Raw genomic sequence first — 17,324 nt, 5'->3', positions numbered from 1 at the left:
GCAGCCAGGAGGAGTCGGCATTCCCCGGGGCACTGGGGAGGGAAGAGCAGCCGTGGGAGAGGGTTGGGGTCTCTCCCCACACGCAGCCAGCTTCCAGGACGGATCATTCCCACCTGCAAGGGCTGCAAGCCCCCAGGGCAGCCCTGCCCCATCGCTGCATCCGCACCGCGCTTGGCACGGGCGCAGCCGCTGCTCCGCGGGGACCTGCGGCCGCTCAGGATTAATTAGCAGAGCTCTTTAATTCCCTGCCCTGCTCACACAGCCCGTTACCTGCTGCTGGAGGCAGGCAGCTCTGCCAAGCTGCCTCCCAGCTCGCCAGCCCAGCTGGGGACCCCTGACAGCGTCCCCAAGGTGTCACTTTGCTCCCAGGACTCTGCACCCACTGGCCGAAAACCACAGGCAGGGTGAGGAGCCCAGAGGCCTCATCCTAAAATCCCATCAGCGTGGCTCTCCCCATCCCAAAATCCCATCAGCGTGGCTCTCCCTATCCCAAAATCCCATCAGCGTGGCTCTCCCCATCCCAAAATCCCATCAGCCTGGCTCTCCCCATCCCAAAATCCCATCAGCCTGGCTCTCCCCATCCCAAAATCAGCCCCAAAGCGACGAGCCCTCGGGCAAGCAGAGCTGGCCAGCAGCACATTCCCAGCCCCTCTTTCTCTTTCCAGGAAAGAACAGCCCCACCGGTTCACCCACCATATCCTGTTTTTGTGGAAAGTTCACGGCAACCCCGCCAGCTCCCGACCCCGCTCTGGGAATGCTGCAGGAGATGCCCCAGGAGGGCTCTGGGCCTGGTGCCAGCCTGAGAAATCCCAGCACCAGCCAAGGGCTCGTGCCACGGGACAGGGAATGCAGCAGCTCAGGGGACCAGTGCCAGGGGACACCCCTCCTTCCCTGGCACACGCCAGGATGGCACAGCCCGTGCCACGGGGCTCCCAGAGCCGCAGGCTCAGTGCTGGGACACACGAGGACGCACATCCCCAGATCCACCAACATTCCCAGCGGGGCTGTGACCATATGGCAGTGCCCAAACCCTGCTGTCCTCACCCCTGGGGTGCCCCCATGGTGTCCCCCACCTCACTGGGGGTGTGGGGGCTCAGTCCTGGGCACCCTGCAATCCTCTCACCCCATCCCCTCCCCCTGAGCCCGGGAGGAAGCAGCAGTTATTGCTCTTGGAGACAGCGGTGGCTTTGCTTTTTTTTATTTTTTTTTAATATAGGTTTTTTTCTCCTCTATTTTATTTCCCTCAGTTTTATAAAAAGCACCTGACCGCAGCAGGCAGCTGCTGCAGCCCACGCTGGCACCCAGCTGGGCTCCAGCCCTGCAGCACCCGGGACCCCCAGGCACCCCCCAGCAGGGCAGGGGGGGCTGTGAACCCACATCGGGGGTTTGGGGGGCACTAGAGAGGGGGTGCCACCCTCAGAGCCACCACAGAGCCACGACTGGCACTGGGGGTCCCCAGCGGGAGTGGGATGTGCTGTGCCCCCCACAGCAGCTCCAGCACCCCAGAACAGCAGCAGGAAGGATGAAGCCAAGGTGGGCACACAGCCCATGGCACAGCTGGGACCCCCCCGTGGGTCAGAGCTGTGCCAGCCGTGGGAAACCAAGGTGGGCTACCCATGGCCACGCTGCAGGGCCACGAGTCCTGCGCCTCCACTCGCCCCGAGCTGGCCGGGAGCCGCGAGCAAACATCCTCCGGACGTTTGGGGAGAGCCAAACTGCCCGGGAAGGAAAGGAAGGGCTGCAGGCGGGGCAAATCCTCCCAGCCAGGTGCAGCGGGACACGGAGCCACAACCCCCACCCGTGCCTCAGTTTCCCCGGTGCTGCTGCTGACCCCCGGGCGCTGCTGAGTCACCCCCAGCAGGACCGAGTCCCCGCCCAAGCGGGGCCCCAAATTTAAACCAAGCCACCAACAGGGGGGACAGCAAAGCCACCCGCGTGGGGGGCAGCGGGGAGCGGAGCAGGGTGAGGAGCCAAGCCAGGCTGGCAGGATTTGGGGCGAAAGCAGCGGGTTTGGGGCAGCAGGGCCCCGAGGCCACGTGTCGCCCCGGGCACCCCTGGGACGCCGCCGGCGGCTCCCGGGGAGCGCAGCCCCGGTGCCAGCCCCGCTCTGGGCTGGGCTGTAATTACCATTCACCTCCTCACATCCTGCGCGATGCTCTGAGTCACTCGCTGCCCCGGCAAACCGAAGGAAAAGCAGCTTTTTCAAGAGTCACCCACTTCCTCCGCCAGCGAGGCTCTGCCTGGAGGCAGCACCCAGAAAACCCAGCCCTGCTCCCCAAAAACACAGCTGGGAACGGGAGTGCTCGGCTGGATGCGCCTCCCTCGGCCGGGCGCAGGTCCCTCTCTCTCTCCAGGTGACATTATCCCAAAATCCATTCTAAGGCTACCCCAAAAGCCGTGCCAGAGTTTCCCGGGGTTCAGCTCCCCCAGCACGGGTGGTGTGAACCCAAACAGCCCCAGCCCGTGCCCGGCACAAGGAGCCCCTTGAACAATCCTGTTTATAAAGAGTTTTTTTCCTTTGCGTCTACGCAAACGCAGCCCCGAAGAGGCTCCGGAGCAGCCGGGCTTCAAAGAGCCGATTCTTGTCCTGCACGTCCCGGGACACGGGGATTTTCCAGGCCGGTGGCCAGCCCGGTTGCCTCGGTGGGTGGCACATCTGCCATCAAAGGCCGACAGTGCTGGGAACGGGCTGGTGGCAGCTTGGGGACCGCAGAGCCGCGGGGGCTGGGTGGGCACTCTGCTTCCAGCCGGGTGTGGGGACAGGACGGGTGCCAGCCGCCCCCCGGGCATCGCCCACCCTGAGCAACCGCAGCAGAGCCAGAACTGGGTCACCCGCACCCCGAACATGTGGGGGACACGGGGGGACACACACACACCCTCCTGTCCGGCGGGATTTAGGGCGATCCCTGCAGGGGGAACCGCACCGCGGATCCCAGCCCCGCTTCCCGGTCCGGGATTCCCGGCGCTTCCCGCGCCCCTCGCTCCACGTGCCGGGGGAGCCCCCGCGCCCCGAAGCCACCGGCGAGCGCGACAGCCCCGGGGGTGCCCCGAGCCAGCCTCTCCACGGGCAGGGGACACACCGGGTCACATCAGGGGATCCCCGGGTCACATCAGGGGATCCCCGCCGCACCCGCGCCCCGCACTCACCGGCGAGCAGGGCGAGCGGCAGCAGCAGCCAGTAGAGCCCCGCGCAGAGTCCCCGCCGGTTCATCCCGGGGCGGGGGGGGAGGCCCGGCCCGAGCCGTTCCGAGCCGTTCCGCCCCGCCGGGGCTGGGCTGGGCTGGCCCCGGTGCCGGTGCCGCTGGCCGGTCCCGCGGCGCTCCCAGGCGCTGCCCCCGCCCCGCGCCCGCCGCTTTATAAAGCGGCACCGCCCGCCCCCATCCCCGGCGGGGCCGGCGCGGCCCCAGCGCCTCCCGCCGGCACCGCGCCCGCCGCTCCCCGCACCGACACGAGTTGTCCGGGCTCAGCGCGGCCTCCCCCGGTTCCGCTTTGTGCGGTCGGGGTGAAAAAAAAATCGGTTTAAAAAAAAAATCAACAAAAAATAAAAATAAAATTAAAAAAGAAAGAAAGAAAAGAAGGAAAGAGAAAGAAAAAGAAAGAGAAGGGAAGGAAGAAAGAAAAGAAGCAGATGTGTTTCATGTTTATTTCGTCCGAAAATGGAATAAAGAAGTCGGAACTAGTTTGTGCAGAATGTTTGTTGCTGATATCAGGGCTGAGAGCTGGTGCATGGAGTGGGGAGCTCGGGAGTGCTGCCCCTGGGCTGGGTGCTGTGCCCCTGGCACTGGGGAACTGGGGAGTCACCCCGTGTTCCTGGAGCTGGGTCCATGATCTCTTGGAGCTGGGTCCCACGTTCCCAGAGCTCGGTGCCCACTGCAGAGCCAGGTGCAGCCCCCACCCCCACGGAATGGGAGCCCAGGTGTGGGGAGCTGGGGTCACATCTGGAGCTGGGCCGTGCTCAGTGCCGAATCCCAGCCCAAATCCCGGTGGGAGGGCAGCAGGCACAGCTGGTGGCACAGCTGGTGGCACAGCTGGAGGCACACCAGGCACAGCTGGTGGCACCTGGCAGAGCTGGTAACCACCAGCCTCTAACAGGAACCATCGGCCCGTGAAATTCTCCACATTCCTTGGCTTCCCTGCGCTTGTTTTCCCAACACGGTTCATAAACTGGCATCCAGCTGGCACACTGCCAGGCTGCTCCCCACTCTCTTCTCCAGAATTCCAGGGCCTCTTCTCGCCACCCCAAATGTGCCAAGCCCCTGCCATCCAGGCACCCCTGCCCACACCATAACCCCCAACCAGGATGGGCCTGATGGCTCCCAAATGTGTGAATCCATGGGTTTGGCAGGCACAGCCCCTAAGGAGCATCCTTATCACAGGGACTCAGCTGCACCCGCCCTCATCACTGGGATCCAGAGGGATCTGCTCCTGTAAATTAAACTCGTCATCACAAAGATGTGAAGTTCAGCATTAACACCACGTCCACCAGTTGTGGGTCTGGGAATTACCTCTGCCAACACCCCGCTGCACCCCCTGGCCAGCAGGGATCCAGGAAAGGGTGGTGCAGGCACCCGCAGCAGCCTCTCCCTCCCATCCCAGCCCCCAGCACCCGCAGCCAGGCAGGAACGGAGGCTGTGGAAGCAAATGGGCACCGGGAATGGCACCCCAGAGCCCTGCCCTGCCCGGCTGAATCCAGCCCTGCACTTTGCCGGCCTCGCTCAGGTTTTATGAGGGATGGGGGAGATCGGTGAGGCTCCGGAAAGTGCTGAGTGCCCTGCCTGCAGTGATGGGCCAGAGGCTTCTCCCAGCCCAGGGCCACGGCGGGGGCAGGCGGTGCTGCAGGGCCCCCCAGCCCTCATTCCCATGGCTGGGCCCTGGAGGGTCTCACTGGGAAGAGCAGGTGAGGGGGTGACCACCAGCCCCATTCCAGGTGGACATTCCCTGCTCTTTGCCCCACTAGCCCCAGCTGGAGTGGGCAACCTCCACCCCTGTCCAGTCCCGGGCCCCCCAGACCCCCACGTGCAGCAGCGCTCCGAGGGACGCGGCCCCTTTAAGAGCCCAGTGGCGCCAAAGCCGCTCACGTGACTTGTCCCCGCCCCCGCGGTGGGCGGGGTCTCGGCGCGCGGGCTCCCGCCTTGAGGGAGAAGCGCGCGGGACCGAGCCCACGTGTTCCTGGGACCGGGAGCGGGGTCGGAACCGGAACCGGCATCGGGATCAGAACCGGGACCGGGACTGGGATCGGAACCGGGACCGCGGCCATGGCCCAGCTCCGCCTCACCGACTTCTTCGGCCAGACAAAAGCACCCACCGGAGCCCCGGCCAAGCGCAGCGGTGGCCGCCGGCTCAAGGCCGCCCTCGCCGCTCCCCCGGTGCACCGGGAGGAGGAGGAGGAGGATGGTGCCCCCCGCCCGCTGCCCGGTTCCCCGCGCACCCCGGCCCGCGGGTGCTCCCCGGCCCTGCGGGGCCCGGCGGGCAGGAAGCGGAGCCGCCGCGAGATGGAAGAGGAGTCGCCGATCGGGGTCGTGTTCGGGGAACCGAGCGGGAAATCAGCGCGGAAGAGGCTGGAGCTGCCCCGGGATGGGGAGCCGGGGTCTCCGGGAGCGGTAGGGAGACGGGGGGGCCGGGGATCCTCGGGGATGGAGGAGGATGAGGGCGCGGGGCAGTGAATGGGTGCGTGGGGACCACAAAACAAAAGCCCCGCAAGTGTTCGAGCCCTTTTCCCAGTGCAGGACCCCCAGAACTTGCACTCCCCTTCTCGTGATGTACAATCCCCCCCACCCGGGCATATCCCTGCCCCCAATGCACGACCCCCAAAACCCTCTGCCCCTACTGCAGACCCCTCTATGGCTCCCCCCCAGTACAGGACTTTTGGGGGCACAGGGGAAGGGATCCGGGTGGATGAATTCCCCGACCATTCCCTCACTCTCCTCTCTGTTGCAGGCCACCAGCTCCTCGCCTCTGGCCACTCCTCGACCCCCGACTCCCCTCTCACAGGACCCGGCCGTGTCCCCTGCGGCCACCACCCCCGGCCACGGGCAGGACACGGGGACAGAGCCCGGCCCGGCCGCCCCGGGGCCGGCGCGGCGCCTGCAGCGGGTACGGGACGCTCCCGGCCCTGCTCCCGGTGCGGGTTCGGTGCCGAGTGTCCCGCTCTGACCCTGTGTCCCCTCCCTGCCCAGGAGGACGTGGCCGAGCTGCAGGGCCGCCTGCAGAGGTTGAAGGTGCTGGGCCAGGTGCCCCCTGTGCCCGGCGGGAGCAGCAGTGACCTGCGGAGCCGCCTGCAGCGGGTGCGGCAGCTGGAGCTGCGCGTGCGGCAGAGGAGAGCGGGGACCGGGGACACCGGGGACACTGGGGACACCGGGACAGCAGCTCCTGAGGGAGAGAGCAGGTGAGGAGCAGCTGCAGGAGGGATTCCAGGGGGGTCCCAGGAGCTGCCACTAGAGTGGTTTTATGGGGGGGGGGCTCTGAGCGTTGTCACCCACATCCCCAGGTGATGTGACCCCAGTGTGACTCAGGTTTGGGATGGGGTGGGAGGTGGGCACCGTGTCAGCACCAGGACCCTGACCCCGTCCTGTCCTTCCCTGCAGCAAGAAGCCCCCGGCCTACCAGCGGTTCCACACTCTAGCCCAGGAGCTGCCCCCGGGGCTGACGCTGCCCTACAAGTTCAAGGTGCTGGCAGAGATGTTCCGCAGCGTGGACACCATCACCGGGATGCTCTTCAACCGCTCCGAGACCGTCACCTTCGCCAAGGTCAAGCAGGGCGTGCAGGACATGATGCGCAGGTGAGCTGGCGGCTGTGGGTGGCCTGGTTTGGGCTCCCAGGGGCCCCTTCTGGGCTCCCAGCTGAAGCTCTCGGAGCTGGTGGCTCTGGGTGTCCCCAAACCCCCGTGGTGCTGTCACAGGCAGTTCGAGGAGCGGCACCTGGGGCAGATCAAGGCCGTGTATCCCAGCTCGTACCGCCTGCGCCAGGAGAAGAACGTCCCCACCTTCGGCAGCAGCGGGAAGAAGTCTGAGTATCAGCTCACGCTGGAGCCAGTGCTGGGGGAAGGTATGGACAGTTTTGGGGTGCCCAAGAGCTGGGGCACGCTCAGTCCTGGCTGATCCTGAATCCGTAGGGATGCTCTCTGCTTGGTCCATTAAATGGAGCATGTTGGAGGTGGGCAACAGGTTTGGGACAAGGGGGAGAATGCCCAGCAGGGACTCGGCTGCATGGCAGGGCTCTGATCCTGTCCCTCCCGTGGTGTGTGTCCCTCTGGGGTGCTGTGGGTGACACTCGTGTCCCTCCTTGCAGAGGAGAAGGTGGACGGGCGCCCGCACCTGTCGGCGTCACGGCTGCTGGAGCGCCGGAGGGAATTCCACCGCAACCTGGTGAACATCGTCAGGGAGCACCACAAGGTGAGGGGCACCCAGCACCCCCTGCTCTGGGCTCTGGGCTTGTCACTGGTGCCACCCAGGCTGAGGGACACGGAGGTTCCTCTTGGAGATGGGCTCTGAATTTGCTCCCTCTATCACTGAGCTGTGCTGGGCAGTGGCTGCCTCTCCGTTCCTGGTGCCATGACACAGCTCTCGCCCCTCTGCAGGCGTTCCTGGCTGCCCTCAGCCCTCCCATGGTGGTGCCAGAGGAGAAGCTGACCCGGTGGCATCCCCGCTTCAACGTGGACGAGGTGCCGGACGTGAGCCCGGCGGAGCTGCCGCGGCCGCCGCAGGAGGACAGGCTGAGCACGGCCCAGGAGGTGCTGAGCACGGCCCGGGGGATGCTGAGCCCCAAGGTGAGGCAGGGCCAGGGGCTGCCTGTCTCTGGGAAGGTGTGAGTGGCTTCCCACTGCCAGAGGGAAGGGTTAGATGGGATATTGGGAAGGAATTCCTGGCTGTGAGGGTGGGGAGGCCCTGGCAGAGGGTGCCCAGAGCATCTGGATCTCCTCCCAAGAGCAGGTTGGACAGGGCTTGGAGCAGCCTGGGCTAGTGGAAGGTGTCCCTGCCATGGCAGGGGTGGGAATGAGAAGAGCTTTCAGGTCCCTTCACACCTGGATGATCCCGCCCAGACCATTCCATGGTTCCATGAAAACCCCAAAGCTCCTTGGTGCAGGCAGGATGGATCAGGATCACTGGGCTGGGATCACTGCACTGCCGGGGGCGGCAGAGGGGAAACTTCTCCTTCCTCCAGCCTGAACTGTAACCCAACCCCTCCTCCCTCTTCCATCCACATGAGCAGATGGAAAAAGCTCTTGCCAACCTGGCCCTCCGAACGGCCGGAGCCGACGCGGGGGAACCAACGCTTTCCAAAACCCCAACCCCTGCCAGCACCTCCAGCGCGCTCAGAGGGGTGTCCCAGGAGCTGCTGGAGCGCGTGAGTCACCCTGTGCTGAGCAAACCGCGGGGCTGGGGGCGCTCCCTGTGCCCTGCCCGCCCCTTGGGGCTCACCCTGTGCTGAGCAAACCCCGGGGCTGGGGGTGCTCCCCGTGCCTGCCCACCCCTCAGTGGGCTCACCCTGTGCTGAGCAAACCGCGGGGCTGGGGGTGCTCCCTGTGCCTGCCCACCCCTCAGTGGGCTCACCCTGTGCTGAGCAAACCGCGGGGCTGGGGGTGCTCCCTGTGCCTGCCCACCCCTCAGGGGCTCACCCTGTGCCGGTGTCACCCTGTGCTAGTCTCCCCACGGGTCTGGGGGCGCTCCCCGTGCCCTGCTCACACTTTGGGGGGCTCACCCTGTGCTGGTGTCACCCTGTGCTAGTCTCACCACAGGTCTGGGGGCGTTCTCCGTGCCCTGCTCACCCCTCAGGGGCTCACCCTGTGCCGGTGTCACCCTGTGCTGAGCACACCAGGGGGCTGGGGGCGCTCCCTGTGCCCTGCCTATCCCTCATGCCCTGCCCACCCCTCGGGGGGCTCACCCTGTGCCGGTGTCACCCTGTGCTAGTCTCCCCACGGGTCTGGGGGCGCTCCCCGTGCCCTGCCCATCCCTCGGGGGCTCACCCGGTGCCGGTGTCACCCTGTGCTAGTCTCCCCACGGGTCTGGGGGCGCTCCCTCATGCCCTGCCCACCCCTCGGGGGCTCACCCTGTGCTGGTGTCACCCTGTGCTAGTCTCCCCACGGGTCTGGGGGCGCTCCCCGTGCCCCCCCAGGGGCTCACCGTGTCGCTGTCCCGCAGGTGCGGGCGAAGGAGGCGCGGCGGCTGCGGGCGCTGCTGACGCGGGACGCGGGGCAGGAGCAGCGCGCGGCGCGGCTGGCGCGGCTCCCGGCCATGGCGCGCGTCCTGCGCGGCCTCTTCGTGGCCGAGAGGAAACCTGCGCTCAGCATGGAGCTGCTCTGTGCCCGCCTGGCCGACAGCTGCCCCGAGCTGGTGGCACCTGGTAGGAATTCAGGGGGGATTCCTGCAGGAGGGGGATGTAGGGAAGGTAGTGAGATCTGACCCTGGTGCTCCAAGCTGATGGCAACCAGTAGGAATTTCAAAGGGGAATCCTTGCAGGAGGAAGGGGCTGTATGGAGGGAGGTGAGTTCTGACCCACAATGGCACCCAGTAGGAATTCCAGGGGGGAATCCTGCAGGAGGAGGATGTAGGGAGGGAGGTGAGATCTGACCCTGGATGGCACCTGGCAGGAATTCCAGGGGGAATCCCTGAAAGAGGAAGGGGCTGTATGGAGGGAGGTGAGATCTGAACCTGGATGGCACCCAGTAGGAATTCCAGGGGGGAATCCCTGTGGCAGGAGGAGGATGTGGGGAAAAAGGTGAGATCTGACCCTTGATGGCATCTGGCAGGAATTCCAGGGAAAATCCATGCAGGAAAAGGAGGATGTAGGGAAGGAGTTGAGGTCTGACTCTGGATGGCACCTGGCAGGAATTCCAGGGGGAATCCCTGCAGGAAAAGGAGGATGAGGGAGGGAGCTGAGCTCTGACCCCGCTGCTCCTCGTGCAGGTGAGATGGAGAAACACGTGCGGCTCTTGGCGGAGGTGCTGCCCGACTGGGTGGGAATTCACAGCCTCAGGACAGACACCTACGTCAAGCTGGACAAAGAGAAGGACCTGGGCCTGGTCACTGAGAGGCTCAACAAGGCAGCCAAGGAGGCTGGAGCTCTCTAAACCCCTCAAGGGTTGAGGTTTTTTCTGTGCAATCTCCTGGAAATGTAGCAAATCCCGACAGCGCTCTGGGTTCTGGGTGGGCTGGAGGGAGGCTCGTCCTCAGCATGGCTGGGGAAGGGTAAAAATGCCTTAATTTAATTAATTCCTGTGGTGGGATCTGTGAGGATTGTAGGTTCCCTAGTTCCTGAGTAATCCTGTGGGGTGGTGATGGAACCTGAGGAACCTTTTCCTCTCCTTTCCTATGTTCTCCTGAAGGTTCAGTGGGGTCTCCTGGAGGTCCAGTTTCAGAAGTTTCTTCCATTAACTGGGTCCTGGTGGGGTGAAGGCAGAACAGGGCAGGCTGAGAGGGTGACAGGCAGGAAGGAGTGAGAGAAAAAGTCACAATTTGATGTTTTTGGAGCTTCAGACCTCACTTTGTTTTTAAGGGAGGGGAAAACGCATCTTCCAGTCCTCGCTGGAAACAACTGCAGGGCTTGTCAAAACACATTTGTATTAAATGTTTTAAATATAGCTGACTTGTGTTAACCCAGTGCTCTTCCTCACTGCCTGTCTCGTGGTTCTCCATGGCAATTGGCACTGGGAAGGGCTGGGTCCTCCTCCAGCTCCTGGAGAAGGAGTCACTGGAAAAAGTGAGCGTGGCTTTGCAGGGAGCTGAATGCAGCTTTTGTAAATGGGGCTGGGGAGCAGCTCCTGCAGGGACAGGGGCTGACAGGAGCCCAGGATTTGCTTTTTTTTCCCTAGGGGAAATCCCAGGCCACTCAGCTGAAGTGGTTTGGGAAGAGGGACAAAGAGGGTGAGGATGGCTGCAAAGTCTGGCAGCATCAGAGATCCTACAGCACTTCCTGAGAGAGCAAGAGCCTTTCTCATCCTCCTCCTTGCCTGTGCAGCCCAGCTGGCCAGCACTGCTGGCAGGAGTGTGCCCAAGTTTCCAGGGAGGAGGAGAAGGGATTAAACCCAGCCCAGGGGCTGTGTGTGAGGCTGGGGGACCCCTGGGTGTGAGGCTGGGGCTCCTGGGGCAGGCTGGGCTCTCAGCCACGCTCAGGGACCTCACAGTGGTGGGAAGGAGCTGGATTTCAGCAGCTGGAGTCGAGCAGGGTTGGAAAGGAGCTGGAATCAGCAGCCTGGCAGCCACACTCAGGTCCCAGGAGAGCTCCCAGCAAGCTCCTGTTCTGCTCCCTGGGATAAAACCCTTCTCCCACCTGGAAGCTGCCCCTGCCCAGCCTCTTCCCTCCAAGCCAGTGACATCAGGGGCTGCTGGCAGCCCAGCCTGGGCCCAGGCAGTGTCCCCACGTTCCCTGATGTCACCTGCTGGCACTGCTGGGGCTGACACTGCTTCCCCAGCACGCAGCTGCTTTCCTTGGCTCCCGGGGGTGGAATGGATTTTTCCTTCTCCCCCACAGCAGGAACCCTCTCCTGCTGCCAAGCCTGGGAGGTGCTGCCTCCCCCAAGTGCCCTGATCCCCAGGAAATTGTTCCTTGGTGCAAACTGAGCTCACTGAAGTGGCTTTTCAGGAAATGGGGATGAAAAGAGCTGGAATAATCCTTCCAAGGGTAAGGGGGGCTGAGCTAACCAAGCCCCTCCAGCCAGAGGTTGGTGCAAAGTAAAGAAAAGGTACCTGAATGCTCCCTGGAAAACAATTCCAAGTATTTGGGGGATTATGGAGAGCTCACACCACAGCCTGGCTCCACTGACACCTGGGGCTGCAGGAAACATTCCCAAGGGTCATTAACAGCTTCAGCCACTGCAAGAACAGCTCTCAGACAGTTTAGGAAACATAAAAATACATCAATATTTATTTTACCCGTGACTCCAGTCCCTGCTGGGCCAGGGACACAATCCCTGATGTTTCAGGCTTGTGGAAGTTTTGGCACACAAGGATTGAGCTGTGACCAAACTGAGGAAGCTGGTGGAAGCATCTCCAAACCCCATCATCCATCACACACCTGAGACCACCCACCAAACCCAGCAAGAGCAGGCCCTGATGGCTCAGAACACCCCAGCAGGGGGAAAGCAGCAGCACAGGGAGTGGGATGTGCAGGAGTGGGGAATTGGTGCTGAACAGAAGGTGCCTGTGGTCCCCAGGGAGGGAAAACACGGATTCATCCACCCCAGCACCATCCTGATTTAAGGGCACAGCAGGCACTTCTCAGCAAGCACAGCCCTGGTGTGAGAGCAACTTGTGGTGTGAGTGACAGCACAGAGCATCCAGCCCAGCCTGAGCTCAGATACAGCAGGATTTGTCCCTTACAGAAATAATTGCTTTTTGTTCTTTGGGAATTTTTCAGCAGGTTCCTTGGAGGCTGACAGGCCCAGCCCAGGGAGTGCTGGTGCCCTGTCAGAGCTCTCCTGCCTCAGCAGCAACGTCAGCACTTTGGTCTCCTAAAAACAACTTCAGTGAAGCTGCATCTTGGTCTCCAACCCCCCAAAAATCAGCCTGATCCTTCCCAAAAGGATGAACTCCAAAAGGGATCATTACACTCCACACAGTGATTAGGAAATTTAGGACTGAAGAGCATCTGGCCATGCTTAAAATCTGTGTTTAACCCTTCCCACCCCCCTGTGACATCCAATCACTGAATAAAGCCCCAGATTTGTTCCCAGTGCTCCCTTCTCCCTGCTCCTCCTCAGTCATACTGCAGCAGGGAGTAGAAAGGGATGGAATTGAGCTTTTCTGACCCTTTCAGGGCTTTCAGCTCTATGACCACCAGGCACTCCAGGATTTCAGCCTTCAGCCTCTTGAGCAGCTCGCAGGCAGCACGCATGGTACCTGTGGAGAGGAGCAGAAACATCCTCACTGCAGGGGCAGCTTCCAGCCCCACAGCCACCCCTGCTGCTGCCAACAGCTTCTGGATACCCCTGGAAGTGTCCAAAGCCAGGCTGGGATTTATCCAAGCAGCCATTCCAAGATTCCATGAACACAAGTGCTTCCCTCACCTCCAGTTGCCAGCAAGTCATCCACAATCACCACCTTCTGTCCTGGCTCCACAGCATCGCTCTGGATTTCCAGCTCAGCCTGCAGGGAGCAAAGAGCAGCTTTGTTTTAGTCTGGCCTTGGGAAGAAACCCCTCAGGAGCTGCTGGTTCATGCTGGAGCACAGACAAGTCCTCAGCGACATCAGCCTAAACACTCAGCACCTCGAATCCCCAAATCCCCAATTCCAGCTACAGGGGAGCACCACAGAGACACAGAGCAGGGGGGGATTGCTGGGCCAGCCCTCTGGCACCCCAGGATCCCGAACTTTGATCAGGAATCTCCTCCCAGGGCAGCTCTCCAGAGAGGAACATCTCCAGTCACACACTGGGGAGCTCTGCCTAGAGCCAGATCCAAACTGGCACCGGTTTGCACGTGTCACATGAGCTTGGCCCATGCCAGGCTTGGCCCAAGCAATCCCCATGGCTTAGGCCTGGCTTTGGGGGTCTGCTGCAGTTAGTGCCTAGTGGGAGCAGCACAGAGGGAGGCTCAGTGCTGGGGTTACAGGTGGGATGGGGGAAGCCAAGCGGGAGGGCTCTGACTTACAGCACTCACTGCCAGAGTGGGGAACACTCTCCGTGGCCATGGCCCTGAATTCAAGCCAAAGAAAGGCATTTAACAGCAGGTGTGAACACCAGGCCCTCACAGAGCCAGGGCACAGCACCAAACATCTCCCAAACCCCGGGGGTGTGCCGTGCCTGATTATCCACAGCACCAGAACCAGCCTGGGACCCTCCCCACGGCTTTCAGCACCCCCAGGCTGAGCCCTGCCCTGCCAGCCCTCACCTTGCCAGGCCTCACCTCGCCATGTCCCAGGCCTCACTTTGCCATACTCCAGGCTGAGCCGTACCATACTCCAGGCCTCACCTTGCCATACTCCAGGCCTCACCCTGCCATGTCCCAGGCCTCACCCTGCCATGTTCCAGGCCTCACCTTGCCCTGCCAGCCTCACCTTGCCAGGCCTCACTCTGCCATGTTCCAGGCCTCACCTTGCCATGTCCCAGGCCTCACCTTGCCATACTCCAGGCCTCACTCTGCCATGTTCCAGGCCTCACCTTGCCCTGCCAGGCTTCACCTTGCCAGGCCTCACCTCGCCATGTCCCAGGCCTCACTTTGCCATACTCCAGGCTGAGCCGTACCATACTCCAGGCCTCACCCTGCCATGTCCCAGGCCTCACCCTGCCATGTTCCAGGCCTCACCTTGCCCTGCCAGCCTCACCTTGCCAGGCCTCACCTTGCCATACTCCAGGCCTCACTCTGCCATGTTCCAGGCCTCACCTTGCCCTGCCAGGCTTCACCTTGCCAGGCCTCACCCTGCCATGTCCCAGGCCTCACCCTGCCATACTCCAGGCCTCACTTTGCCATACTCCAGGCCTCACCCTGCCATGTCCCAGGCCTCACCTTGCCATACTCCAGGCTGTAGGACACGGACTGGGTGGCTCCAGGCAGTTTCCCCTTCTTGCGCACGGGCACGAAGCCGATGCCCAACCTCTGTGCCAGGGGGGGCCCGATGAGGAACCCACGGGAGTCCAGGCCTGGGGGCAGAGCAGGAGTCAGGGAATGCTTGGAAACCTTGGAAAAGGCCTCCAAGGCCATCAGGTCCAACCACCCCCCAACAGTGCAGGCCACTGCTGAGTTATACCCACGTATTTTTTGGAATGGTGGCTCAGCTGCTGCCCTGTTCTGACACCTGATCACCTCCTCAGTGAATTCATTTTCCCTCATATCCAAGCTAAACCCCCCTCCAGGTGCAACTTCAGGCATTTTCCTCTTGTCCCATCACTCACATCGGAGCAATTTCACTGGGGAGGGTCTTGGCATGACCCCCCTGTTTTATCCTCCCATTCAGGGGGCTCTAAGAGCAATTTGCTCTTCAAGTCACTCCTGAGGGTAGAAAACAGAGCCCAGCTCTCAGCCAGATGTGCTGCTGGGCCCCAAGAGCCCATTTCCCTCCCCTCTGACCTTTCTCCTTAGAGATAAACCTGGTATCAGCCAGGCCACACCAGCAGGAACTCTGCACTCTGGGCAGGCTCCATTATCACAGTTCACCTGGGCCAGGTCTGCTCTGTGCTCCCTGAACCCTGGGCTGGCTTTGAACTTTGCCAGGTGAGCTGAGAGGTGTTGTGGCCACCAAGGCTGTTTGTGCTGGCCTGGAAAGGCTCCCTGAGGAAAACAAGCTGGGACGCTGCAGGCACAGCAGCCTTTGTGTGCTCCCTCTTTTCTAACAATGAATTAATAATTATGCAAATGGCACCAAAGTGTCAGAGGGCACCTACCACATCCCAAACCAGTATTTCAGGAAATTACAGGAGGAGGTGAAGGGAATAAACTGTCCTGGTGTTACCACATGACAGAGGCCAATGTTCAGGTAATTTTTGTGTCCCAAGGGCACCCCACACTTCCCACCTGGGACACACCTGCCCTGGCCTTGAGATGTTCAACCCACACTCACCCACAATGAAGTCGATTTTAGGGAAAGATGCCCTCACATGATCCTCCAGCAGATCAGTCAAGGTCCTGAACGCCACAGGATCCTTCAGCAAGGGGCTGATATCGCTGCAGTGGGGGAGGGCAGGGAGTGAGGGAGCTGCAGGGGCTGCTCTGAGCCCAGGGAGGGCTCAGCTCCTGCCTGGTGCTGCCAGGGGCTGGATGGGCAGGGGCACAGGAGCTGGCAGCGAGTGCCCAGCGGGGCTCCAGCCCTGTGCCATCCCCAGTTCCAGCCCTGTGCCATCCTCAGTTCCAGCCCTGTGCCATCCCCAGTTCCAGCCCTGTGCCATCCCCAATTCCAGCCCTGGTGCCATCCCCAATTCCAGCCCTGGTGCCATCCCCAGTTCCATCCCCAGTTCCAGCCCAGGCCCTTGCTCCAGTCCTGGTGCCATCCCCAGTTCCTGGCTCCAGCCCTGGTGCCATTCCCGTCCCCATTCCCATTCCCATTCCCATTCCCATTCCCATTCCCGTTCCCGTTCCCATTGCCGTTGCCGTTCCCATTCCCGTTGCCGTTCCCACTCCCATTCCCATTCCCATTCCCATTCCCATTCCATTCCCGTTCCCGTTCCCGTTCCCGTCCCCATTCCCGTCCCCGTCCCCGTTCCCGTCCCCGTTCCCATTCCCCATTCCCCATTCCCCATTCCCCATTCCCCATTCCCATTCCCGTTCCGTCCCCGCGCCACCCCTCTCGCACCGGAACAGCACTCCGGGCTGGGGGAAGTCGGGGAATGCTCGGACGCGGTCCCGCACCGCCCGCAGCCGCTGCTCGCTCATGGCGGCCCCGCCGTGCGCAGCCCCGGCAGCGCCGGGCGGGCGGGACCGGAGCGGCTCCGCCCCGGGGCGGCTCCGGCCGGGGAACCGGGGCCGGGGCGGCTCTGCCATTGGGGTTTGGGGGTTCGGTTACTCAGGGCACGGAGCATCAGTCCCCTCCGTGCCTGGGGCTGCGGTATCCTGGAGTGTAGAGCTCCGGTAACCCCGGATCTGGAGCTCCGGTCCCCCGGTATTTGGAGCCCCGGTAACCCCGAATTTGGAGCTTTGGGTACCCCGGAGTGTGGAGTTCCTGTACCCCGGTATTTGGAGCTCTGCTACCCCGGTATTTGGGGCTCTGGGTGCCCCGGAGTGCGGAGCTCCGGTAACCCAGGATTTGGAGCTTTGGGTACCCCGGTATTTGGAGCTCTGCTATCCCAGGGCATTGAGCATCATTCCCCCGGTGCGTGGAGCTCCGGTACCCCCAGGCATTGGAGCCCCAGTATCTCCGTTATTTGGAGCTCTGGTACCCCGGTATTTGGAGCTCTGTATCCCGGAGCATTGGGTATTATTCCCCCGGTATCTGGAGCTCCGGTACGCCAGTACTTGGAGCCCCGGTATCCTGGAGCATTGAGCATCATTCCCCCGGTATTTGGAGCTGTGGTATCCCGGTATTTGGAGCCCCAGTCCCCCCGGTATTTGGAGCTCTGGAATGCTGGAGCATGGAGCATCACCCCCGCTGGCACACAGAGCTCTGGTATCCCCGTGCACAGAGCCCCAAATTCCCAGTGCATGGAGGTGGGGTACTCCAGACATGGAGGCATCCCAGAGCCCCCAGAGCAGGAAGGTCTGGTACCCCAGGACATGAGGCACTGATACCCCTGGTGTGTGGAGCCCTGACTCCCTGGTGCCTGGAGCTCTGACACTTCATGCACAGAGCCCAGATTCCCCCATGTGTGGAGCTCTGGTAACCCCAGTGCACCTTGGCACATGGAGCTGCAATTCCAGGTGCTTGGAGCCCTGGCACCTTGGCACAGGGAGCTCTGATAACCC

General features: G+C 62.5%; 3 protein-coding genes and 1 long non-coding RNA gene across 6 annotated transcripts in view; 1 reads left to right on the top strand and 3 right to left on the bottom strand.

The window, feature by feature from the left end:
• Positions 1-3,338, bottom strand: part of PIEZO1 (piezo type mechanosensitive ion channel component 1) — a 30,562-nt gene extending 27,224 nt beyond the window's left edge. For all 3 annotated transcript variants that reach the window (XM_056500483.1, XM_056500482.1, XM_056500484.1), the window contains exon 1: positions 3,148-3,338. In XM_056500483.1, the coding sequence (XP_056356458.1) occupies positions 3,148-3,211 (64 nt within the window). In that variant the 5' untranslated portion in view covers positions 3,212-3,338. The remainder of the gene's footprint in view (positions 1-3,147) is intronic.
• Positions 3,339-3,614: 276 nt separating this feature from the next.
• On the top strand, positions 3,615-10,592 carry CDT1 (chromatin licensing and DNA replication factor 1). Its single transcript, XM_056500909.1, has 10 exons — positions 3,615-5,600; positions 5,938-6,093; positions 6,177-6,385; positions 6,585-6,779; positions 6,900-7,045; positions 7,289-7,392; positions 7,578-7,766; positions 8,210-8,344; positions 9,139-9,340; positions 9,904-10,592. The coding sequence occupies exons 1-10, from the start codon at positions 5,256-5,258 to the stop codon at positions 10,065-10,067; spliced, it is 1,845 nt and encodes a 614-aa protein (XP_056356884.1). The 5' UTR covers positions 3,615-5,255; the 3' UTR covers positions 10,068-10,592.
• Positions 10,593-11,837: 1,245 nt separating this feature from the next.
• On the bottom strand, positions 11,838-16,345 carry APRT (adenine phosphoribosyltransferase). Its single transcript, XM_056500910.1, has 5 exons — positions 16,219-16,345; positions 15,490-15,593; positions 14,439-14,572; positions 13,002-13,080; positions 11,838-12,834 (listed from the first exon to the last, which is right to left on the bottom strand). The coding sequence occupies exons 1-5, from the start codon at positions 16,296-16,298 to the stop codon at positions 12,692-12,694; spliced, it is 540 nt and encodes a 179-aa protein (XP_056356885.1). The 5' UTR covers positions 16,299-16,345; the 3' UTR covers positions 11,838-12,691.
• LOC130257934 (uncharacterized) lies at positions 14,149-14,431 on the bottom strand. The gene is made up of 3 exons (XR_008841408.1): positions 14,351-14,431; positions 14,272-14,315; positions 14,149-14,237 (listed from the first exon to the last, which is right to left on the bottom strand). It is a non-coding gene; the product is annotated as an uncharacterized LOC130257934 (long non-coding RNA).
• Positions 16,346-17,324: the final 979 nt, after the last annotated feature.

The sequence above is a fragment of the Oenanthe melanoleuca genome, chromosome 11 (genome assembly GCF_029582105.1).
Source record: "Oenanthe melanoleuca isolate GR-GAL-2019-014 chromosome 11, OMel1.0, whole genome shotgun sequence".
Classification (NCBI taxonomy): Eukaryota; Metazoa; Chordata; class Aves; order Passeriformes; family Muscicapidae; genus Oenanthe; species Oenanthe melanoleuca.
This window is presented reverse-complemented; position numbering and strand designations above follow the sequence as displayed.

What these genes read in the sequence shown, in the direction of transcription:
- CDT1 (XM_056500909.1), top strand. Translation starts at nt 5,256, where the DNA reads ATGGCCCAGCTCCGCCTCACCGACTTCTTCGGCCAGACAAAAGCACCC. An exon ending in GGGGGATGCTGAGCCCCAAG is followed by an intron (nt 7,767 to 8,209) that starts GTGAGGCAGGGC and finishes CCACATGAGCAG; the next exon opens with ATGGAAAAAGCTCTTGCCAA. An exon ending in CCCCGAGCTGGTGGCACCTG is followed by an intron (nt 9,341 to 9,903) that starts GTAGGAATTCAG and finishes CTCCTCGTGCAG; the next exon opens with GTGAGATGGAGAAACACGTG.
- APRT (XM_056500910.1), bottom strand. Translation starts at nt 16,298, where the DNA reads ATGAGCGAGCAGCGGCTGCGGGCGGTGCGGGACCGCGTCCGAGCATTC. An exon ending in CAGCCCGGAGTGCTGTTCCG is followed by an intron (nt 15,594 to 16,218) that starts GTGCGAGAGGGG and finishes CCCCCACTGCAG; the next exon opens with CGATATCAGCCCCTTGCTGA. An exon ending in TGACTTGCTGGCAACTGGAG is followed by an intron (nt 12,835 to 13,001) that starts GTGAGGGAAGCA and finishes TCCTCTCCACAG; the next exon opens with GTACCATGCGTGCTGCCTGC.